The 26,695-nt window shown below is 33.1% G+C and overlaps 1 protein-coding gene across 2 annotated transcripts; it reads left to right on the plus strand.

The window, feature by feature from the left end:
• Positions 1 to 6,548: 6,548 nt before the first annotated feature.
• LOC142353528 (P2X purinoceptor 5-like) lies at positions 6,549 to 26,245 on the plus strand. 2 transcript variants are annotated; one of them, XM_075405787.1, is made up of 4 exons: positions 6,549 to 6,948; positions 9,847 to 10,125; positions 17,444 to 17,867; positions 25,765 to 26,245. In XM_075405787.1, the coding sequence occupies exons 1-4, from the start codon at positions 6,768 to 6,770 to the stop codon at positions 26,075 to 26,077; spliced, it is 1,197 nt and encodes a 398-aa protein (XP_075261902.1). In that variant the 5' UTR covers positions 6,549 to 6,767; the 3' UTR covers positions 26,078 to 26,245. The 2 variants fall into 2 exon arrangements, with proteins under 2 accessions (XP_075261902.1, XP_075261903.1); XM_075405788.1 differs by having other exon boundaries at positions 9,847 to 10,107.
• The last annotated feature ends 450 nt before the right edge of the window (positions 26,246 to 26,695 follow it).

Below are 26,695 nucleotides of genomic sequence, written 5' to 3' on the forward strand. Positions count from 1 at the left end.
CTCTTTCAGAAAGTTCTTCCATGCCTTAATAAACTTACTTGATCAAAATTATCTGAAATTACTTGACAAAACCAAGGAGGCTCTGTCTAAAATTTTGCAGACCTCATTTTTGAAAATGAACAAATTTTTGATGAAAAACGCCCTAAACTTTTTCATTAGAAATTCAGGTAAGCGTTGATAGTTTATGTTAAAAAACAATCAAACTTAGAGTTGAAAAGAGCGTTTCAGAGTAAAGTTCAACTAAATTGAAACAATAAGTAGAAATGAAACTTCAGGAGTAGTCTTGAGTTTTCCAGGTAATTATCATGTAAAAAAGAAGGAACCAATAGTTTGTTGCACCAAAAAATTCAAAGACTGAAAGTCTATTGCACAACAACTCATGAGCCTAAGCTTTAGAAATCATATTAGGGAAATTTCTTTATTGTATTTCACACTGAAAATAATGAAACATGAGCAGTGAAATAAACTGAACTCAATGTTAGCACCAGTCTTAATCATTGAATACTCTTATTCGGTTTAAACACAAGATTGAATGAGCTCCATTTCTTTATTTCTTTTGATTCATTGATGGCTTCTGATTCATCTTGATTTGTTAATTTTGGGGGTTCTTTCTAACCACTTGCGCAACCTAGCAATTCTTTGTAATCTGGACATTTCTTGTGTATAGTAAAAATAGCTGACCTTTTAACGACAAACACATTGAAAGCAACCAAACTTATCAAATTGAAACACTGAAAACGAATAAAAAAATTAACAAAATCAAGGAGTACTTTAATTGTTTTCTTATTGTCATTTCCAATAACCCTATAAAGTAAAATGTCTGCTGTTTTATTATAATCTTTTACAAAAGAACCGACAGTTAGCGGCGATAACGTTGGACCAGAATAAAGAAGATAGACAATGAAAAAAAAAACGAAATTTTACAAATCCAAAAAAAAACAACTTATAACGTGAAGTGATGTCTACAGACGATTGTCTTTCAAAAACCAATCAGTTTTATTTTCACTTTGAAATTTTAACGAAGAACAGAATAGACAAGAAAAGCAAATGTTTTCATCCGAAACAGCATTCACATACCTACGAAATACCTACTGATATCATACTTTTTTAACTTAATATCATATTTATATATCTATTATCTTATATATAGGAAAACTTTGTCCACATTTATGAAACAAAACATATCGCTCGTCGTTGGATTTGATGACAAGCATTCCATATTTCTGGTGCAGGTTCGTCTTCAATATCAGTTTTAATTCTAAGAATGCGTGTACAATGTTTCCAGCTCTGGAGTAGATAGAGTTCATCAACATACATGCACATGAAAAAAGTACAGGCAAAAATCGTTTTATCGTAGTTAATAGTCAAAGTTTCCAATTTTTTCAAACACAACAAAAACAGTCAATTATCTATAAATCAGAGGACAAGTCAAAACGAAAGCAGGTAGTATTAAAACACAAAAAAATAGATAATACGTGCGCAAAAAACTAAAAACGGCTGCAATTTTACACTGATTAGATGAAATTTTGACGTTTTCTAAATACCTGCAAAGCTCAACAGAGACAACAAAGTTCATGATAAATCATTTTCTGACCACAACACACACCACAGCGTTAAAAAAGAAGTCTAACTGCTTTTACCTCAAATTTCATGACGGAGGAGGTTTCTTTCAAGAAAAATCAAAACACTCGTCCCTGCTGCTTCTATGTGAAATTTTACTGCTGCTTCTATTTGAAGATTTAGGTCCCAGGACATTGAAAGTCTTCAGCACTTTCACCGGATGGTTAAAAAAAACATAGAGAGGCGCTTTTTCTCCACAAGAAATAAATTGAGGCCTCTATGCGTTTCCTTTAAAAAAAATTTTGATAATATCTGATTCATTTAGCAGTTGGCAAACTTAACACAGAGCCCCAACTGACACATAGATAGATCAAACCAGAACAAAATTCAAAACTGTAGCAACCAAAATTTTGTCGTATCTAAAAAAATTCTACAAAAAGAGCCGCGAAGGAGAGAAGCAGAATGAACAGCAAATGTTGAACATCTCAAGGCAATGATTCAACAGGTTGATGCTATCAACATTTGTGATCTGTTTGAGCTAAATAACTTTTCTTTTTTGTAGGGCAAACACAAAAAAGAGCTTTCAGGTAAAATTGCCCGAACAAAAACTCCTTAACAGAGCTAGTTAAAGGTAAGCGTTGATAGTTTATGTAAAATAACAATAAAACTTCAAGTTAAAAGGAGAGTTTTTCACAGTTATTTTAAACAAATTGAAACAATAAGAAAAGATAAATTTTCAGTTGGAATTTTGCATTTTCCAGATAATTGTCATGTAAAAAAGAAGGAAACAATAGTTTGTAGTTCCAAAAAATTCAAAGTCTGAAAGACTATTGCACAACAAATCATGAAGCTAAACATAAGAAATCAAATTAAGGAAACTTCTTTATTGTTTTTTCACAAAAACACAACGGAACAAGAGCAGCGAAATTAATAAAACTTTTTTTTAGCACCAGTCTTAATCATTGGTTACTTTTATTTGATTTAAGCATGAGGTTTGATTAAATTTCAATTCCTTATCTGTTTTGATTCATTGATAGCTTCTGATTCATCTTGATTCGTAATTTTTGCGGTCTTTAATAACCACTTAAGCAACCTAGCAATTCATGGTAATCCAGACATCTCTTTTGAATAAGTAGTAAAAACTGGTGACCTTTTGACGACAACCACATTGAAAGCAACCAAACATCTCAAGTTGAAACTATGAAAACCAAAATAAAATTTACCAAAATCAGGAGTACTTCAATTTTTTTCTCATTGCCATTTCTAATAAACCTCCAACCCAAAGTATTTACTGTATCTTGAAGCTTTTTATAAAAAAATCAACAGTTAGCGACAACATTGTTGAACCAGAATAAAAAAAATAAATATTGAAAAAAGAAAAAGAAAATTTGTAAATACAAAAGCGAAAAACGTATTATGAGAAGTGATGTCTATGGGCAATTGTTTTTCACAAACCAATCAGCCTTAATTGTTTGTTTGAAGTTTAAGCGAAGAACAAAATAGAAAAGAAATACAAGCGAGGTAATCCGAAGTAACATTTATTTAAATAAATACCTACAAAATACCTACTAATACTTTACTTTTTTACTTAATATCATAATCATATATATATCATCTGGTATATAAGAACTTTTTGTCCACTTCCTTTATAATAAACATGTCGCTTGTTGGATTTGACTAGCATGCCATACTTCTAGAGCAGATTTGTCTTCAATATCAATAATAATTTTCGGATTGCGTGTACATTGTTTTAAGCAGTGGCGTAAATAGTGATCATCCACATCCAATAACATGATACAAATAGTAGTACAGACAAAACTAGTATTTATCAAAGTTATTAGTCAAAGTTTCCAATTTTTCCAATCGAAAAAAATTAAAGAAAGAAATTACACAAAAAATACAGTCGAACATCTATCTATACCAGAGGGCAAGTCGAAAACGAAACTAAAATTTCGGAATTTAATTGGTCGTTGCAGGTAATATATAAATTTCAAGAAAAGTAGAACAAATGTGCGCAAAATAAAGAAAAAAGCTGCAATTTTAACCTTATTAGATGACGTTTTGTCGTTCTCTAAATAACTGCAGAACTCAGCAGACAAAACAAAATTTGTGTTAAAATGAATTTCAGACCACCACACACACCACATCGTAAATAAAAATATGTCTGATTGCTTTCTTCAAAAATCATAACAGGAGTTTTGTTTCAAGAAAAAGTAAAACACCCGTCCCTGCTGCTTTTATTAAACAAATAAGTCGCAGAACATTGAAAACCTCCAACACATTAATCAGACGATGAAAAAACATTCCACAACAAACAAACTGAAGACACTGAACTGTTACAACAAAAATCCAAGCGTAAACCGAAAAGGCGCTACAAAAAGAGCTGCGAATGGGAGAAGCAGCAAGGAAAGCAAATGTTCAATCTCTTCAGTAACTAATTCTGTAGCAAAAAATTCTATACCATCAATTGGTCGTATGTGTCTCTTTCTCAAAAAAGAACTACAACGAAAAAACACCTTATAATTCTTCGACAATCTTTTTAGATACAACTTCGCACAAAATGAACTAAACGAAATGATTGAGAGATCAGTACAACGTAGTCTAGTTATTTGGAAGTGAAAGAAAGAATTAATTCAGACTCCAGCAGTCGATCGCCAGAATGTCACAGAAGAGCGGAAGCGCAACAACTTTTGCAAGCCTCACCTTGCCGACTAACAATCACAGTGGCGAACCCTCAACAACCCTTATGCCCTCAACCAATCGACAGAAAACATAAAATTTGATGATCAGATAAAAAGTAGAAAGCACCACTGTTAACTTACCTGCTTTTTGGAATCAGAACAACAACGACAAAACAACATCGATTCGCTACAGCGCGGAAAAGATGACGATGACAAAAGCAAATGTGACCATGTGATGAGGAGCCTATCCATTTAGATGCGACGCTGATTGAAGAAAGGGGCGCAAACGACAAAGAGAGTAAGAATAAGTAAAACACCAATTCAAAAATTGAATTTTCTCTCAAAAACTTTGAGTATAATCAAAAACAAAGATGCAGCAATAAACCGACTTCACACAAATCCTTGAGTAACTTTAACAGCTGAATTATGAGTCAAACACATAATGCACTTTATCAAAGATAATAGCAGGTATTCCCAAAATATTACCCCCCTGATGGATAAGGGCCGACCTCTTCAGACTCAAGTTCGCAGACGCAGAAACGCAATATCTTTTTCTAAGAGTTGCGTTAGATTTTTGGACTCTTTTTTATCGAGCACAGGAATCTCAAGTTGGAAGAGCAACATGCATGTCAATTCACCTGTCTTGTCAATAGATGTGTGCATCTGGCGGTTTGTCAGACATTGGACACAGTTAGTTGCCTACTAGTCGTCAGAAGATTTATGTTTCTACAAAGGTACCTTAGTTAATCACTTCTGATATTGGAGCGAATCTCATGTCAGCGAAAAATATTGGACCTCAGGGAAATCAGAGTTGACAACAACTACATGAAGTCCCAGGTGCTGCAGCAAAATATTAGAGTCCATTAAATAGAGTACAATTGCTTTGCAACACTCTCGTAACACAAAAACCCGCTAGGACTCAAAAAATAGTGAATTGGTATACTTTGCATAAAGTAGAAAACCAAAAATAAAAAGACAGAAATTATATCTAAGCTTTGGGTTTTTATGAGCCATACTTTTCCGATCAGTTAGAGCGATGTCTAATTTAGTTAGTGAACTTCTTGCGGCTACAAAAACGCAAAAGTTTTTGAACCAACTTACTCGTGATCACTTCCAGATCTCAAGTTCCTAATCCAAAACATTCACAAAACGTTTTTCATCCAGAGAAAAAAGTTCAAAAAAAATGAAATACAAAGGCTTTGAGTTTAAAAAACTTCAGAGTGCTATACATAACTTGTATCAAAAAGTATTGATATAGAGCTATTCATGAGCTCGAGTGAATACAAACTTGGGTGTCATTAAATGAGGTTCAGTTTCAAAGTAATCATAGAAAAAAGTATAAAATAAAGTTCTTTTCCTCCTTATAGCTAGTACGAAATCACGGGGCTTCAGATGTTAGGATTTTAAGTACATGCAATTTTTGTCAATATTAGGCGAAATTGTTAGCTGATATATTGTGGAAATTACGAAATTATAAACTATATATGTGACCTTTTATGGTTTCCGAGAATAATATCTTATTTGAAATCAAGGAAGTTCATATGATGGGCAACCCAGAACTTCAAAATCCATTGGACAGTTTCAACGCCATTAATTTTTCGCCAATAATTTTTCCACCATGCTTTTATGTCTTGAGAAAAATGTGAGGCTTGATATTAAAGTATCACTCACAACAGAACAAATTATCACGAGTGAAATTTAATGTTAATGAGGAGTTTATTTCCTATTAGAATGAGACTGGGAGTTCCTTCTAGGGAGGTTTTTTTCCAAACCATGTTATTTTTTAAGCCTGGCTTCAGTTAAAGCTGATTGAGAGAAAAACCTGATTCTAAGTCAATTGTCATCAGTATCTGACAAGATCTCGATGTTCATATTGGCACACAATTACCATTGGTAAACCGGCTTAGTGGGAGCATATTATTTGCAACACCCGCACGCACGTGCAATATTTTTGCATAATGGTTTACAATATAATGGCACGTGCTCTGTAACTGGGGGTGCATAACTTACTGGGGGGCACAAACGGAAAAGATCCGGTAAAGCATTAGAAAAAATATTTTGAGGAAGAGCTTCATGTTAGAAGATTTATAAGCATTCTCTAAGTTCTATCGACGTCCCCCAAAATAATATGGAACAAGTCTGTTCAATAACACAGACTTGAAATAAAAGTATTGCCTACTAACTTTGTTTTTCAGCTGACTGAACGCAATGAAGCAATTTCAAACTTAGATAACTATATGGCAACATATTGAATAAAATGCGTCCGAAAATTTAATCCGGTGTGAAGTTTCAAGATGTTTTTGTGTTCATTCGCTTTTATGTGTGCTCCAGTTTGAACAAACAACAATGGACAACAATAAACAACTGAATGTTTCATTTTCGGATTCTCCAAAGTATTGATGGAAAAATGTAACTTTTTGAAAATTACTGTTCGATTTAACAATGGTGTAAAAGTACCAAGATTGACAAACTTACTCTTTCACATTTACTCTTGATTATTATGAAATATATCAATAATTTACAACTATGGGTCTGAAAGAAACTGTGACTGATGCTCTTTTCAGTTATGAAACTGAGAAAATAGTTCAGGTTCCTTCTTATAAAGTCGGAGTTATTTATCGTCTAATACAATTGGCAATTGTGCTTTACGTTTTAATAGTAGTAATTATAAAGGACAAGGGCTATCAGGACAAATTTCCAGCTTCAGGTGACTGTTTTTTAATAAAAATGAAACTTTTTACCATCGTAAAGCACCTAATGATTGAAAAACAAATGTAACCCACATTTCTGAATTATTACAAAAGATTGTTTAGACAAATTTGAAAAAGTATAGATCCAGCTGGGTCAGGATATTAGGAAAACTTTTTTTTTAAAATGAAGTTATGACTTGCTGAAGTTCGTTATTCGAATCTTACAGCGTATTTCTGTACGCATTACATGATATGTATACCCGGGTGACCACCATAATTGCCAATCATAATTATTAATTGATTTCATAAAAACTTACTAAACACGCAAAGATATAAAAAAAAAGTGAAGTTCGGCTCATAAACAGTTCAAAAGGCACAGATTTGCAGTTTCAGAATACGAATACGGAAAGACAAAATTCTAAAAATCACTTTTGTTGAACCGAAAACGAAAATTTTGATTGTCATTTTCACGGTTAGAAATTCAAATAAAAATTATAATAAATCAGTTTGGAACCAATTGTTATGTAGCATTGTAGATGAGTTCAAAAGAAGTTTATGGGCTAAAAAAACTGGCAAAGCAAAACATAATACAAAACATACATATTTTTGGGACCCATTTTCCCACGAAAATCAGATTTTAAACCAAAAACTTCTTCTTCTTGGTGCAAAACATTCTTCTATGTAAATACGTGCTTAAAATATAGTTGCTGAAAACAGGTTTATATTGAAATTCTCAAACCTAAAAATAACACCAAGTTTTCTGGGGTTTTCCTGAAAACCTAAATGTGGCATGTTGAGCTAGCGTCCCTGCCAGAAGGAAAAAAGAAACTTAGTTCACTGTTCTGAATTTAAACAGTTTCACTTTTGAAAATATTTTATATGCTACTCTATTGGATCACAAAAAAGAACTTAGAAAACATCTCAAAACTTAAAAACCTAACTTGTGTTAGCAAACCGTTTATAATGACAACTGCAGCTAATAGTTTAAAAAATGAGTTTGAATCAGTTTTGAACTGTATGTTTGTCAAATATTGATATTTATCTAGTAATTTTGAATGGTAAATGCAACCTTGTGAATGATCTTAAGTGAAGTAAATTTTTGCATGTAATTATGAAATGACACCCACTAACACGCCTCAAAATTGCCTGTCTTTGATACGTTAACCTTTTAACAAATGTAAACTGTAGATATTATAACTATTTATCAGACTATAAAAACGACTGATTTTTGTTAAAATCTGCATTCATCTCTTCTTTTTTGAATCTAAAATTAATTTAACTTATTCTATCTATTGTCTTTTTTGGCTTAAACAGCTTCATTCTCTAACTTGCCAAAGCTCGTCGGGTCTCATCGGGGTTGTTGCGCGACCGTGTCCTTAATCCTGCTAACACTGTCCTTAAACCGTGTCCTTAATCCTGCTACACTCTGGTAAATAAGTTGTGATCATAAGATGGAGCTTGAACTGGTAGCTCAATATAAGAGAGGATAGTATGACTCTCGTAATGTGGACCAGTGGAGAGCACAAGATCGCAATCAATTAAGATATTGTGGTCTCAACCCACAACGTTCCCAAACTTTATTCTCACTATAATTGCGTTGACATAGAATCAACATAATTAGCAAAGAGTTGTTCTTATATAATCTAATCTAAAATTCGCTTCATCCGCTTTAGAAATTGTTCTCACTTTGTGTTTGAATCTGGAGTTGCTTTTGCATAACTACTGGTTCACTGCTTTGTCAAAGTTGATTTTTTTCTCAATTGATTTCTCAGTTCAAGAGAAACTGGTTTGCTAGATGCTTAGCATGAATATTTGTGTAAAAAATTATTAGCCACAAATGCTATTTGTTCGCTCGATTCCGAATCTCCCTTTCCCTCTTGCTCCCTTTGAGGGCTTCCTCAGCTCCTTGTCATGTGATAAAAATTCACGTGACGAAAAGTCAAAGCAGAACTTTGCGTAATTTGGCAATGAAGTCCATATATTTTTCTATGAAACTCTAAGAAAACACTCATAAGGAAACTCCTATGTTCATATCGTTTCATTTATTCAAGAATTTGTTACATCAGAAAATTTGTTCATTGTCGGCTTTGCTCATTAAATATCTACGCAAACTATTTTAATCAATTTTTTCACAGAATCTTTCTTCATAATGTATTTTATGTTTTCTCCCAATGGAGCACTCACTTTGACAAACGCTTAATAATGTAAAAATTTTAGTTGAAATGTTATAGTGTTTTAAAAATGATAGTGGAAAATTTGCAGCATTTATGAACATAAGTTTCGAGTACGCATTAAATAATTGTGCTCTATTTTCTTCATTTTATAGCGAACTAAGCGCAAAAATCACAGCTCAGAACTAAACTCAAATCAATTTAGGAGAAAAAAAATCTATTCAAATACCCGGTCATTGCCTGAAATTAAGTAAATGACGAGTAAAAATCCAACATCGCAGAAATGGTGTTTATACTGTTTCAATGAAGCCCACATCAATAGACCCTGAAATAGATTAATGGAATCGTGCAACAAGTCCTTATTGAATGCAATTTTGATATAGCTAATACAACTACAAAAAATATTCGAGTAAGAGAAATAATTGTGTGTAAATTTTTAGTAACAAAATAGCTTCTTTGACGGACGGATTGAAAGAGTAGTTAAATTGGTCGGGATAACAAACATAAAATCCGGAAACATAACCAGGTCAAATTTTGCAATGTTCTGCAGTAAGTTGATTGTATTTAAACTAAATACATATGTAAATATAATGTATTGCATCATATTGGTTGTTTGCATTGCAGGTAAAAGTAGCAAGTATATTCCAGGGACATTAGTTGTACATTTCAATTGTGTTGAAAACAGGTAAGTTACAGTGCCACGATGGATATCAAACATTGACTGAAAAATGCCATACGTTACAGGAGTGTCAGCAACTAAACTAAAAGGGATAGCATACCCACGAGACGTGGACAACGACAACTACAAGCGAGTGTGGGATGTCGCAGATTATGTATACCCTCAGAATCTAGAATCTTCATTTACAGTTATAACCAACGCAGTTATAACTCCGCAGCAGACCCCGGGTACCTGTCCGGAGGATCCGGAGATTGGACCCCTGTGTGACTGTGAAGTAGAGAGTAATTGTTCAGATCAGTGTGAACGAGGCATGATGAAACGATCGGGTAATGGCCAACTTACGGGTAAAGTTAATTCACGGCAGAATAATATATTCATAGCTTAAAACTAAAAAGCAATAATAGAGGAAATAATTGTTGCATCTATCTGAGCAGTTTTTACTACTCGAAGACGCTATAAAGCACGCTCAAGTGTTCTTAAAAAAATGCCCTTACATGAAAATGAGTAAATAAAGCAGATTTAAAGTGCATCATTTGAAAAAAAAAATTGGCCCATGGCAACATTCCGGCAAAAGAATTTGGCAAAAAAAATCGGAGGAAAAAGTCGAAAACATGATTAAGATATTTATTTCTTTATTCTAAATAGCTTAGAGCTATGGGATGGGAAAATTCTATAAAAATCATGCCACAATTACTGGACGGACATAAAATGAAGTGCTACAAATGCTCAATATTAAAAGAATTTGTGACCATTTTTGTAAGTTAGTGTCATGTAGAGACATTTGTTAGGGACACTTGAATACTTTAAAGCGTCAAATGGATTTTGAAATACCGCTTAGTAGTATTTTGTTTGGTAATCGCCCAATGTCGACAAAAATATGTTCGTCTATTCAATTTTTTGGCTAACTCTCCACACCCCTCTCAAAGAAACAACATATTTGCAAGTTTCTGTAACAAATTTGTTTTTGCCTCCGTGCTCTTTACTGTTTAGTATGCCTAATGCTGTGTGGGTGACCATAGGACACAAAAAATGTATTTAAAAGTCATTGTAGAATAATTTTTAAACATCGCGGATTTTGTAATGAATTTTTTCAGGAACTTAAAAACAGATTTTAAACTTATTGTCGTGTATTTTTCGCGTTTCCTGGGTAACTATAGCTCTTAATCTTTTGTCTATGCCTTTTTCATTCTGTGACTCACGATGAAAGGTATATCCCACTTTAATTTGGTAATAAAGATTTTCTAATGAAACTATTGTCACACTTTGCCTTTTCAATTTATTTTATTGTTCCGACCCCACTGGTTGGGGAAGGAACTATATACTCAAATGGGTTTTTTTTGTTCAGTCAATTTTGGCCGATCGATATATTCATCGCAGAGAAATGTGAGTGGTATCATTAAAAATCTGCTCCAGCGTAGAATTCAAAACTAAATTGATTTTTTTGATTTTCGTTTTTTTCGAGGATTTATCGAGGATTGAAATTTTGTGTGAACACGGGGTATATGTTCACCTTTGGCGTGATTTTTCTTCAAATTAAGATATTTTCTATAAAAATAGTATTTCAAACTCAAATTTCTTGCCAAAAAAGAACCAATTTCGTGTTCCTAATAGAATAAAGGCGATATAAAAGACTAGTTCTGGTCTCATAGGGAGCTTCAATATCAAAAAAAAATCGAAATCTATTTGAGAGCTCTTTTTTTATAAAACTTTTCTGCTTTTTTGCTTTTTTAAGTCACCTAGAGACAAGTCACTTTTCATATCGAGGTTCCGTTAATGACTAAACTCTTTTACAGTCAAATGAAGCCCAGTGGAACAAAAAAATCGTTTTCAAGGAATTGCTCTTTTTTTTTAAATTCGACTCCGAGTTTTCGTAATTTTAAATGAAATTTTGTATTTCCTTTTGAGGTTTTACTAATTTTTTGGATTCCTATGAAATGGACTTATTGACTAACAGTGCGATATGTTCCGTAATGAGATTTAAGTGAGAATATCTAGTGCATTGAGTGGACAGCTAATGACTGTTAACTCTTTAAAAAATAATTTTTGAAAATTTTTTAGAACATTAACCAATCACAAACTTATTATCGTGAACTGTAGGTCAGTCTCTGTGATGACAGCGCCCTCTTCTGTCTTAAAGTAGTCAATTTTGATCTCCCTGGAGGTTTTGTCTTCTAACTTTTAGTAATATGAATTCAATGACACAAGATTTCAAAAAGTTTTAAATTTTTTTTTTTGGATATTTCCGTATTATTGGTTACTTTTGAAATCTTATCACACTATCCTAAAATTGACAACTCATATTGGCTTCAAGACACTGTTCAGTGGATCACAGATAATTTTTTCAGAGAAAAACTTGTTGTTTCAAATGGCTTCGACCTTCTATACTAAATTTTTAGTTTTTGCCTGATTTTGTTGTTGTTTTCATAGCCATAAGTCTTGTTGTGATGACTTATTGATCACCTATGCATGACAAACATCCCCATTCTCCGATTAAAGCATATTTGAGCGTAATTAATGACTTCCGTTGAAATTTATGAATTTAGTGGCTGTTAAGACTTTAAAAATAGTTTTTTGATATTTTTTAGAACATTAACCAATCCTTAAGTCTTTTTTCGTGAACTGTCATTCAGTCTTAGTACTTTCGGGGTCCCTTTTTATTTCTAATGCAGCCAAAAGTAATCTGGTTAGTGGTTTTATCTTCTACCTATTAGTTTTAAAACTTCAATGCCACTAGTTTTCGTGTTTTTTTAAGTTTGGGGGTACTTTTTCTTATTTTTGGATCCTTTTGAAATCTTATCGCATTATCCAATACTGATTGTTCCTATTGGTTTAGGGAAGAGGTTCAACGGATCACAATTGAAGTTTTGAGAGAGGAAGTTATGATTTAAATTGCTTCGACACTTTCTTCTGTCACTTTTCTACTGAAGTTTTGGTTGTTGCCCGTCTTTGTTGTTGTTTTCATCTTCAGTAACATGTTGTCAGGTCTTATTGACCAAATATGAGTAGCCAACAAACTTGTTGTCCCATGGAAGCATAATTTAGCATATTTAGTGGCTTCCGTTGAAAGCTAATGAAATTAATGGCGTTGATACTACGAGTTTTCTAAAAAATTTCGTGGTTCTAATGTATTTGTTCGAAATTTATTTTTTAAAACTATTCTGATAAAAAAAGAGGAATCCCATTGCTGTTAAAAAATAATTGAACATACAAAAGTTTTAAGCGAAAAGTTCATTTTTTAATGCTTTCGACACTTTTCTCGCTCAATTTGTTTCTTGAAATCGCTGTTTTTGCCTGTTTTTGTTCTTTAGGTAGCCATAAATTGCTGACAAGTCTCTAATTTTAAATGAAATTTTGTATTTCCTTTTGAGATTTTAGAAATTTTTTGGAGTCCTATGAAATGGACTCATTGACTAACAGTGCAATATGTCCCGTAATGAGATTTAAGTGAGAATATCTAGTGCATTTAGTGGACAGCTAATGACTGTTAACTCTTTAAAAAATAATTTTTGAAAATTTTTTTAGAACATTAACCAATCACAAACTTATTATCGTGAACTGTAGGTCAGTCTCTGTGATGACAGCGCCCTCTTCTGTCTTAAAGTAATCAATTTTGATCTCCCTGGAGGTTTTGTCTTCTAACTTTTAGTAATATGAATTCAATGACACAAGATTCCAAAAGTTTTAAATTTTTTTTTGGATATTTCCGTATTATTGGTTACTTTTGAAATCTTGTCACATTATCCTAATATTGACAACTTCTATTGGCTTCAAGACACTGTTCAGTGGATCACAGATAATTTTTTCAGAGAAAAACTTGTTGTTTCAAATGGCTTCGACCTTCTATACTAAATTTTTAGTTTTTGCCTGATTTTGTTGTTGTTTTCATAGCCATAAGTCTTGTTGTGATGACTTATTGATCACCTATGCATGACAAACATCCCCATTCTCCGATTAAAGCATATTTGAGCGTAATTAATGACTTCCGTTGAAATTTATGAATTTAGTGGCTGTTAAGACTTTAAAAATAGTTTTTTGATATTTTTTAGAACATTAACCAATCCTTAAGTCTTTTTTCGTGAACTGTCATTCAGTCTTAGTACTTTCGGGGTCCCTTTTTATTTCTAATGCAGCCAAAAGTAATCTGGTTAGTGGTTTTATCTTCTACCTATTAGTTTTAAAACTTCAATGCCACTAGTTTTCGTGTTTTTTTAAGTTTGGGGGTACTTTTTCTTATTTTTGGATCCTTTTGAAATCTTATCGCATTATCCAATACTGATTGTTCCTATTGGTTTAGGGAAGAGGTTCAACGGATCACAATTGAAGTTTTGAGAGAGGAAGTTATGATTTAAATTGCTTCGACACTTTCTTCTGTCACTTTTCTACTGAAGTTTTGGTTGTTGCCCGTCTTTGTTGTTGTTTTCATCTTCAGTAACATGTTGTCAGGTCTTATTGACCAAATATGAGTAGCCAACAAACTTGTTGTCCCATGGAAGCATAATTTAGCATATTTAGTGGCTTCCGTTGAAAGCTAATGAAATTAATGGCGTTGATACTACGAGTTTTCTAAAAAATTTCGTGGTTCTAATGTATTTGTTCGAAATTTATTTTTTAAAACTATTCTGATAAAAAAAGAGGAATCCCATTGCTGTTAAAAAATAATTGAACATACAAAAGTTTTAAGTGAAAAGTTCATTTTTTAATGCTTTCGACACTTTTCTCGCTCAATTTGTTTCTTGAAATCGCTGTTTTTGCCTGTTTTTGTTCTTTAGGTAGCCATAAATTGCTGACAAGTCTCTAATTTTAAATGAAATTTTGTATTTCCTTTTGAGATTTTAGAAATTTTTTGGAGTCCTATGAAATGGACTCATTGACTAACAGTGCAATATGTCCCGTAATGAGATTTAAGTGAGAATATCTAGTGCATTTAGTGGACAGCTAATGACTGTTAACTCTTTAAAAAATAATTTTTGAAAATTTTTTTAGAACATTAACCAATCACAAACTTATTATCGTGAACTGTAGGTCAGTCTCTGTGATGACAGCGCCCTCTTCTGTCTTAAAGTAATCAATTTTGATCTCCCTGGAGGTTTTGTCTTCTAACTTTTAGTAATATGAATTCAATGACACAAGATTCCAAAAGTTTTAAATTTTTTTTTGGATATTTCCGTATTATTGGTTACTTTTGAAATCTTGTCACATTATCCTAATATTGACAACTTCTATTGGCTTCAAGACACTGTTCAGTGGATCACAGATAATTTTTTCAGAGAAAACCTTGTTGTTTCAAATTGCTTCGACCTTCTATACTAAATTTTTAGTTTTTGCCTGATTTTGTTGTTGTTTTCATAGCCATAAGAATTGTTGTGATGACTTATTGATCACCTATGCATGACAAACATCCCCATTCACCGATTAAAGCATATTTGAGCGTAATTAATGACTTCCGTTGAAATTTATGAATTTAGTGGCTGCTAAGACTTTAAAAATAGTTTTTCGAAAATTTTTAGAACATTAACCAATCCTTAAGTCTTTTTTCGTGAACTGTCATTCAGTCTTGGTACTTTCGGGGTCCCTTTTTATTTCTAATGCAGCCAAAAGTAATCTGGTTAGTGGTTTTATCTTCTACCTATTAGTTTTAAAACTTCAATGCCACTAGTTTTCGTGTTTTTTTTTAAGTTTGGGGGTACTTTTCCTTATTTTTGGATCCTTTTGAAATCTTATCGCATTATCCAATACTGATTGTTCCTATTGGTTTAGGGAAGAGGTTCAACGGATCACAATTGAAGTTTTGAGAGAGGAAGTTATGATTTAAATTGCTTCGACACTTTCTTCTGTCACTTTTCTACTGAAATTTTGGTTGTTGCCCGTCTTTGTTGTTGTTTTCATCTTCAGTAACTTGTTGTCAGGTCTTATTGACCAAAAATGAGTGGCCAACAAACTTGTTGTCCCATGGAAGCATAATTTTGCATATTTAGTGGCTTCCGTTGAAAGCTAATGAAATTAATGGCGTTGATACTACGAGTTTTCTAAAAAATTTCGTGGTTCTGATGTATTTGTTCGAATTTTATTTTTTAAAACTATTCTGATAAAAAAGAGGAATCCCATTGCTGTTAAAAAATAATTGAACATAGAAAAGTTTTAAGTTAAAAGTTCATTTTTTAATGCCTTCGACTCTTTTCTCGCTCAATTTTTTTCTTGAAATCGCTGTTTTTGCCTGTTTTTTTTCTTTAGGTAGCCATAAATTGCTGACAAGTCTCTTAGGCTTGTAATTGAGGATTGAAGTAGTGATGTTATCCGAATCAATTAGTCAGTTTATAGCCTTTGGTCTTAAAGTTTATGATATATATTTTCAAACACTTTTCAAACTTTTCAGTTTTTGTTGTTCATTTCGTCATATTGTAACTTCTTTTCATCAATGAGAGGTAACATCCAATTTCTTGTATTCCAAAAATTAACATAGCTACTGATATTATTTGTCATCGATGCTTTGTTTGTTGGACAATATGCGTTTTCTCTTCTTTCAGAACAATCGCTTAGTAACAGATCCCCATGGTTACAAATGTGGCCCAAATAAACTTCTTTAACCTCTCAGTATAATTCCTGCTGCTGAATTATTAGAAATAAGAATTGAATTAAAAACAAATAATATTCAGATAATAAGGCATGGCATTATGTATTTCAATTAGTAGATAGGATTAACCAGTCGCCTTGTACTATGTATTTTCGAAACAAAGTTTAATGAAGAAAATATTTAAAATGAAAAGGCGGGAAGGCTATTGACGGACGTTGGCTGATGTAGTCAGCGGATGAAGTCAAGTTATATCAGTACACATTGTACAACTATCAGAAGGAGACTGAAAACTAAAAAGTGAGTATTAACTATTTTTATTGAATGGGGAATAAATCCCTCAAGGAGTCCCAGATTTCCGTTTTCTTCAGAATATTTGGTTTAAGAGTTTCAGATGTCCGTTCGAATTAAGCTATGACCGTGCATTTCTATTACAGTTGCGCCTACTTTAATCCCGTAGCATAAAACTTTGAGAGCAATAAAATTTTGTCACTTTAGTTAAGATCGCATTTGTCAATTTAATCTAGTGGTTTCAATATTTGAGCTAAGAAAAGTTTGGATCACCCGGTCCTTTCGAATGCCGACGTTAATTTCGAAACTAGGGCAATTTCTATCGCTGTTGTCATTTTCCGATCCTATTTTAACAATTTCGAGAACTTCAAGGCTCAGCCAAGACTTGAATTTAGGACTAACAAAATCAAAAAGTGACATAATCATAGTTCTGTATCAATACTGAATTTAGACTTGCCCAGAAATGAAAATGTCCTTGCGTTAGTTCGCTCTCCTCAAATGGGATCTCGAGCCCGCCCTGATAAAAGATTTTAAACAAACCGTTATCATGGTTATCATAAATGGCTTCCATCGTTAGAAACAAACGTCTAGTAATACCGAATTTATGAGTAATTACATAATTTTTACGAATCTTAAGTTACTACGAGTTGTAATAACTTAAACTTAATCTTTTTTTATTGGTCTGTCAGTCAAAACCATTATATTTGAAGGTTTAATTCGGCGATGGTATACTAATAATGATCCTCTCCGCTATAATTTTATCTCAATGGCTAACCGAAAAAGTTATTAATAATTTGTGACAGGAAAATGTGTGGCTAGTGCAGTTGACCCCGACACAAAAGTGTGCGAGATACAAGGCTGGTGTCCAGTCGAAGTCGACAAATTGCCCAACGAAGGAGTCCTCTTAGACGAGGCTGTCAATTTCACAGTCTTCATTCGAAACACAGTCGAGTTTACAAAATTTGACTTCATAAAACGAAACGTTTTGGACCCTTCAACATTACATGACTGTACGTACAGCGAAGACAATGTTTTTTGCCCGATTTTCCGTATAGGGTCAATTTTGGATTGGGCGGATGTGAAATTTGAAGACATAGCTGTGAGGGGAGGCATCATGGGTATTTATATCACGTGGGATTGTGATTTGGACCAATCATGGGAAAGTTGTGAGCCAGAGTACACTTTCGATAGGGAAGATGATCCAGAAAGTGGAGGTCATAATTTCAGGTATTTTAATTTAGGCATTTTTAATACTTTAGATGCTTTAAATTTATGCCGCCCTAAATTCGTAATTTGACTTCAGACACCCTGTGTCATGATAATCTATATTAAAGTCTTTAAAGAACATTTTTACAAACAATCAGTACTAAAGCCCAGAATGAAATCTAATGCTTCCCTTATTTTTAAAATGTAGATGTACCATGAAGTTTGTCGGTTCTAGACAACTGCTTTGCTTTTTTATGTCATAAAGGCCAAATATGCTTTAATATAAAGCTGATCGCTCTTTTGTACGGAGAAGGAAAAAAGTGTCACAATTAAAAGGTTTTTGAAGACTTTCTCAATTGTTTTTCGTTTCTCACTGAGAGCCACCGTCATTGCTCACCGTCATTGCTGGCTAATAGACGGAATTCGAGAATTCTGACAGTCGTTCGCATTGTACGAACGATGACCACAGCCAACATTTATGAGCAGATTTAATTATCCTGCACATTTTTTCCTCAAAACTGCTTACCTTTACACCATGTAGGTAAATTACGGCATTTTTTTAAAAAATTTTCAATAGATGAATATGACGAAGCGATAAAATTTCTAGAAAAACCGTTTTTTGAAAAAGTATTTTTTAAATCATTTTTTTAGACACGAAAAACGTTTCATGAAGCTTCCTTATTATTTTCCCAAGCTAAAAAGAAATGACCTTATTTAGTTTTAAAACCAAAATATGTTTAAAGTTCAGGTTAAATTACCTGACTTTTAGGTAAATTTAGCTGCACATTTTTAGATTGTTATAAACAAACCATGTGAATTACACTTGTATACACAGGTTTGAGTGGATTAACAATTTTTAAAATGAAAAAAGCAAGTGTTTTTTTACTCTATTAAAATCATGCAAGATGAAAGGAGCCTAAAATGCAAATAGGAAAGGCTTACAAACAGTGCAGTGCGCAAATCCATAAGTTTTGTTCACGGCACCAAAACTAACGAAACCATCAATAACACGTGGGCAACAAATTTCTAATTTTGCTATCCATTAGACAGTAATGGTTTTTCGCATCATATGCAATGTACAATGAGTCTTTTTATAAAATTAAATTAAAACATGAATCGGCTAACTTTGGACAAATTGCTTTCGAACGACAGGAGCGGAAAAATATTTCAGCGAGCTTTAGCCTGTATAGTGTCTTGTATTTGGAGAGAATGCAAAACGACAAATTAGAACCCCAGACCTCGGCGTAATAAACTGATGCCAGTATTTTTTACTCAATAGAAATCGTGCAAGATGAATGCAGCCGAAAACGAAAGTGAAGGCACTCAATTTTTTTTGTCTCCAACTGAAAAGCCATCGTCATTGCTCACCGCCATTGCTGTCTAACTGACAGAATTCGAGAATTCTGACAGTTGTACGCACGGTACGAACGAAGACCACAGCCAACAGTCATGTGCAGATTTAATAATCCTGCACTTTTTTCCTCAAAATTGCTTACCTTTACACCATTTAGGTAAATTACGGCATTTTTAAATTTTCAATAGATGAAAATGAAGAAGTAAAAAAATAAAGACAAATCATTTCTTGAAAAAGTAATTTTTAATTAGTTTTTTAGGCAGGAAAAACGTTTCCATGAAGCTTCTTCAAAATTTTCCCAAGCTAAAAAATGAACCTTTTTTAGTTTTAAAACCAAAATATTTTTTCAGGTCAGAAAAATTTACCTGAAATTTTAGATGAAATTAGATGCAAATTTTTTGAGTGTTATAACTAAATGTGAATTACTTGTATTCACAGGTTTGAGTGGATTAATAATTTTTAAGGTAAAAAAGCAAGTGTAATTTACTCTATTGTAATCATGCAAGAAGAAAGCAGCCAAAAACGCAAATAGGAAAGGCTTACAAACAGTGCAGTGCGCAAATCCATAAGTTTTGTTCACGGCACCAAAACTAACGAAACCATCAATAACACATGGGCAACAAATTTCTAATTTTGCTATCCATTAGACAGTAATGGTTTTACGCATCATATGCAATGTACATTGAGCCTCTTTATAAAATTAAATTACAAAATGAACCGGCTAACTCTGGACAAATTGCTCTCGAACGACAGGAGCGGAAAACTATTTCAGCGAGTTTTAGCCTGTATAGTGTCTTGTTTTTGGAGAAAATGCAAAACGACAAATTAGAACCCAGACCTCGGCCTAATAAACTGATGCCAGTATTTTTTTACTCAATTGAAATCATGCAAGATGAATGCAGCCGAAAACGATAGTGAAGACACTCAATTTTTTTGTCTCCAACTGAAAAGCCACCGTCATTGCTCACCGCCATTGCTGTCTACCTGACAGAATTCGAAAATTTTGACAGTTGCACGCACGGTACGAACGAAGACCACAGCCAACATTCATGTGCAGATTTAATAATCCTGCACTTTTTTCCTTACAATCGCTTACCTTTACACCATTTAGGTAAATTACGGCCTTTTTTTAAATTTTCAATAGATGAAAATGAAGAAGTAAAAAAAATAAAGACAAACCATTTCTTGAAAAAGTAATTTTTAATTAGTTTTTTAGGCAGGAAAAACGTTTCCATGAAGCTTCTTCAAAATTTTCCCAAGCTAAAAATGAACCTTTTTTAGTTTTAAAACCAAAATATTTTTTCAGGTCAGAAAAATTTACCTGAAATTTTAGATGAAATTAGATGCAAATTTTTTGAGTGTTATAACTAAATGTGAATTACTTGTATTCACAGGTTTGAGTGGATTAATAATTTTTAAGGTAAAAAAGCAAGTGTAATTTTCTCTATTGAAATCATGCAAGAAGAAAGCAGCCAAAAACGCAAATAGGAAAGGCTTACAAACAGTGCAGTGCGCAAATCCATGAGTTTTGTTCACGGCACCAAAACTAACGAAACCATCAATAACCCATGGGCAACAAATTTCTAATTTTGCTATCCATTAGACAGTAATGGTTTTACGCATCATATGCAATGTACATTGAGCCTCTTTATAAAATTAAATTAAAAAATGAACCGGCTAACTCTGGACAAATTGCTCTCGAACGACAGGAGCGGAAAACTATTTCAGCGAGTTTTAGCCTGTATAGTGTCTTTTATTTGGAGAAAATGCAAAAAGACAAATTAGAACCCCAGACCTCGGCGTAATAAACTGATGCCAGTATTTTTTACTCAATAGAAATGGTGCAAGATGAATGCAGCCGAAAACGAAAGTGAAGGCACTCAATTTTTTTTGTCTCCAACTGAAAAGCCACCGTCATTGCTCACCGCCATTGCTGTCTAACTGACAGAATTCGAGAATTCTGAAAGTTGTACGCACGGTACGAACGAAGACCACAGCCAACATTCATGTGCAGATTTAATAATCCTGCACTTTTTTCCTCAAAATTGCTTACCTTTACACCATTTAGGTAAATTACGGCATTTTTAAATTTTCAATAGATGAAAATGAAGAAGTGAAAAAATAAAGACAAACCATTTCTTGAAAAAGTAATTTTTAATTAGTTTTTTGGGCAGGAAAAACGTTTCCATGAAGCTTCTTCAAAATTTTCCCAAGCTAAAAAATGAATCTTTTTTAGTTTTAAAACCAAAATATTTTTTCAGGTCAGAAAAATTACCTGAAATTTTAGATGAAATTAGATGCAAATTTTTTTAGTGTTATAACTAAATGTGAATTACTTGTATTCACAGGTTTGAGTGGATTAATAATTTTTAAGGTAAAAAAGCAAGTGTAATTTACTCTATTGAAATCATGCAAGATGAAAGCAGCCAAAAACGCAAATAGGAAAGGCTTACAAACAGTGCAGTGCGCAAATCCATAAGTTTTGTTCACGGCACCAAAACTAACGAAACCATCAATAACACATGGGCAACAAATTTCTAATTTTGCTATCCATTAGACAATAATGGTTTTACGCATCATATGCAATGTACATTGAGCCTCTTTATAAAATTAAATTAAAAAATGAACCGGCTAACTCTGGACAAATTGCTCTCGAACGACAGGAGCGGAAAACTATTTCAGCGAGTTTTAGCCTGTATAGTGTCTTGTATTTGGAGAAAATGCGAAACGACAAATTAGAACCCAGACCTCGGCGTAATAAACTGATGCCAGTATTTTTTACTCAATTGAAATCATGCAAGATGAATGCAGCCGAAAACGAAAGTGAAGACACTCAATTTTTTTGTCTCCAACTGAAAAGCCACCGTCATTGCTCACCGCCATTGCTGTCTACCTGACAGAATTCGAAAATTTTGACAGTTGCACGCACGGTTAGAACAAAGACCACAGCCAACATTCATGTGCAGATTTAATAATCCTGCACTTTTTTCCTTACAATTGCTTACCTTTACACCATTTAGGTAAATTACGGCCTTTTTTTAAATTTTCAATAGATGAAAATGAAGAAGTAAAAAAAATAAAGACAAACCATTTTTTGAAAAAATAATTTTTAAATAGTTTTTTTAGGCAGGAAAAACGTTTGCATGAAGCTTCTTCATTATTTTCCCAAGCTAAAAAATGAACCTTTTTTAATTTTAAAACCAAAATATATTTTCAGGTCAGAAAAATTTACCTGAAGTTTTAGATAAAATTAGATGCACGTTTTTAGAGTTTTATAACTAAATGTGAATTACTTTTATTCACAGGTTTGAGTGGATTAACAATTTTTAAGGTAAAAATGCAAGTGTATTTTACTCCATTGAAATCATGCAAGATGAGAGCAGCCAAAAACGCAAATAAGAAAGGGCCACAAACAGTGCAGTGCGCAAATCCACAAGTTTTGCTCACGGCAACAAAACTAACGAAACCATCAATAACACGTGGGCAACAAATTTCTAATTTTGCTATCCATTAGAAATTAATGGTTTTACGCATCATATGCAATGTACATTGAGTCTTTTTATAAAATTAAATTAAAACATGAATCGGCTAACTTTGGACAAATTGCTCTCGAACAACAGGAGTGGAAAACTATTTCAGCGAGTTTTAGCCTGTATAGTGTCTCGTATTTGGAGAAAATGCAAAACGACAATTTAGAACCCCAGACCTCGGCATAATAACCTAATGCCAGTATCTTTTACTCAATAGAAATCATGTAAGATGAATGCAGCCGAAAACGAATGTGAAAGCACTCAATTTTTTTTGTCTCCAACTGAAAAGCCACCGTCATTGCTCACCGCCATTGCTGTCTACTTGACAGAATTCGAAAATTTTGACAGTTGCACGCACGGTTAGAACAAAGACCACAGCCAACATTCATGTGCAGATTTAATAATCCTGCACTTTTTTCCTTACAATTGCTTACCTTTACACCTTTTAGGTAAATTACGGCCTTTTTTTAAATTTTCAATAGATGAAAATGAAGAAGTAAAAAAAATAAAGACAAACCATTTTTTGAAAAAATAATTTTTAAATAGTTTTTTTAGGCAGGAAAAACGTTTGCATGAAGCTTCTTCATTATTTTCCCAAGCTAAAAAATGAACCTTTTTTAATTTTAAAACCAAAATATATTTTCAGGTCAGAAAAATTTACCTGAAGTTTTAGATAAAATTAGATGCACGTTTTTAGAGTTTTATAACTAAATGTGAATTACTTTTATTCACAGGTTTGAGTGGATTAACAATTTTTAAGGTAAAAATGCAAGTGTATTTTACTCCATTGAAATCATGCAAGATGAGAGCAGCCAAAAACGCAAATAAGAAAGGGCCACAAACAGTGCAGTGCGCAAATCCACAAGTTTTGCTCACGGCAACAAAACTAACGAAACCATCAATAACACGTGGGCAACAAATTTCTAATTTTGCTATCCATTAGAAATTAATGGTTTTACGCATCATATGCAATGTACATTGAGTCTTTTTATAAAATTAAATTAAAACATGAATCGGCTAACTTTGGACAAATTGCTCTCGAACAACAGGAGTGGAAAACTATTTCAGCGAGTTTTAGCCTGTATAGTGTCTCGTATTTGGAGAAAATGCAAAACGACAATTTAGAACCCCAGACCTCGGCATAATAACCTAATGCCAGTATCTTTTACTCAATAGAAATCATGTAAGATGAACGCAACCGAAAACGAATGTGAAAGCACTCAATTTTTTTTGTCTCCAACTGAAAAGCCACCGTCATTGCTCACCGCCATTGCTGTCTAACTGACAGAATTCGAGAATTCTGACAGCTGTACGCACGCTACGAACGAAGACCACAGCCAACATTCATGTGCAGATTTAATAATCCTGCACTTTTTTCCTCAAAATTGCTTACCTTTACATCATTTAGGTAAATTACGGCATTTTTTAAATTTTCAATAGATGAAAATGAAGAAGTAAAAAAATAAAGACAAACCATTTTTTGAAAAAGTAGTTTTTAAATAGTTTTTTTAGGCAGGAAAAACGTTTCCATGAAGCTTCTTCATTATTTTCCCAAGCTAAAAAATGAACCTTTTTTAGTTTTAAAACCAAAATATATTTTCAGGTCAGAAAAATTTACCTGAAGTTTTAGATAAAGTTAGATGCACATTTTTAGAGTGGTATAACTATATGTGAATTACTTGTAAACACAGATTTGAGTGGTTTAACAATTTTTAAGGTAAAAAAGCAAGTGTATTTTACTCTATTGAAATCATGCAAGATGAGAGCAGCCAAAAACGCAAATATGAAAGGCTTACAAATAGTGCAGTGCACAAATCCATAAGTTTTTTCACGGCACCAAACTAAAGAAACCATCGATAACGCATGGGCAACAAATCTCTAAAAACATGAATCGCCTAACTTTGGACAAATTGCTCTCGAACGACAGGTGTGGCAAAGTATTTCAGCGAGCTGTAGCCTGTATAGTGACTTATATTTGGAAAAAATGCAAAACAACGAATTAGAACACCAGAATTCAGCGTAATATACTGATGCATTATCCACTCGTGCATCCGGCCCGATTCTAATAGCTCGTCATTAAATCTATTAAATCGTTTTTGCTTTAATTTGTGAGCAATTAAGGCCTCGCATATATCAAGAAGTAAAACACGAAGAAGTCATTCGAGAAGTGAAATATAAAAATTTTTCAAGAATATTGTTCAATTTCTACGAGGACATTTTAATTAAAAACACACTCGGTTTCAATAATTGCTTAAAGTTTCGTTCGAGAGCAATTAATAATTTTCCTACTATATTCTATCTGAAATATTAGATATTTATATTAAATTTTCAAAGGTATTGCGATCAAATAACAGTTTCATCAACACCTCCGTGGCAGTACGAAACCAAAAAGAAACATTAAAAACAGAATAAACTTTTTTTTGAAAAAAAAAACGTAGATATATTTTCCGAAGCTATTTACGAAAACTATATACGATGCACTCGTTGCAAATAATTTCATTTGTTTAAGTGCTGATATGTTTAATCTCACAGAAAAAGTTTTGCGGACATTTGAACTCATCATTAAACTCGTTTTTTGTATTTCCCACCGTCAGATTTTGTTACACATCTGTTTTAATGAAACTACATCTGACTTTGTATACATCCGACTCATGAATCCTTTCCGGCTTAGAATGCGTTGTCTCTCAATGCTGGTCATCAAATTTTCTGTTGTTATTCCGCAAATCGTTTTTATCCTGAATGACCTTCAATTCCTCTTTGGCACGAATTTCAAAAACTATTTGCAAACTGATGCCTGAAATTTTCAGTTTTCCGTCAATTTCAATCACTTTTTGACATGTCACTGTTTTTCTCATATTTATGTCGATATCAAATAGTTTTACAATATAGAAAGCACGCACATCTGACTAACGCGCCTTGTTTAATATAGCAATTTTTTTACAGAAAGATCGATTTTCTCAACCGGATTTTTTTGATAACGGGCTGAGAAAACGTTTCCACGTACTTTTTAAAATCTAACTTCATTTGTTCAAAGGTACGCCAACTACTACCGCCAAGACGGAAGACAATATCGGGATCTAATCAAGGCTTACGGCATTCGATTCGACATTATCATAAACGGAACAGGCCGCAAATTTGACATCGTAGTTCTCGTCAACAACATTGCTGCAGGGTTGGCTTTGCTTGCCATTGCCAGCATCGTGGGAGACTTCCTCATAATGTACGTTGAAGAAAACAGGACATTTTATAAACATCAGAAAATATCAGTAATCAGTGAAGAAATTATGGAAAAGGCCACTACAATGTATGGTGCAATAGATGAGTCTAAAAAGTCAGAGAGCGAGTGATAGATCGAGCAGATTGAAAATAGCTTTTGAAGTTAGGGTGAAATTCAAGGGACAACAAAACAACTCAATTTCGTTTCCTTCGAAAACTCTGAAGAAACACCCCAGTTTAAATCTTATGACAAATTTGCAATTATTTATAAACAAATTTCGTTTTTAAAAAAGTGATTTAATTTCACAAACATTTGCAAACAAGTTTTCATTTTTTTGTTGCAACAAGTAAAATAAAAATATAACCAAACAAGGCAGCTCGTTAATGTGCGGTCGCACATGATGTTCCGACCCGACCTCATCGACATTTTTGACTTAATTGTCAACCAAATGAAGAAATAACAAAAGTAGATGTTTGAGTTTTAAACTACCGTTACACAACCCATCTACTAATTGAATTACATAATGCTATGCCTTATTACAACGCCAATGAGATCTGACCTTAAAGAGACTACGAGACAAAAAAAACAACCGAACAAACAAAGCCAAAACGAAAATTTTATGGCAAAAACTGAATCTCTAACTTTAAAAGCACATAATAACAACGTCAAAATGCAGTCATATAAAAACTTAACTACTCAAGCTTAACTTCTCCTATTTATACAGTGGATGGAAAGTTTTATTAATGAG

Source organism: Convolutriloba macropyga, chromosome 14 (assembly GCF_964194025.1).
Source record: "Convolutriloba macropyga chromosome 14, txConMacr16.3, whole genome shotgun sequence".
In the NCBI taxonomy this organism is placed as follows: Eukaryota; Metazoa; Xenacoelomorpha; order Acoela; family Convolutidae; genus Convolutriloba; species Convolutriloba macropyga.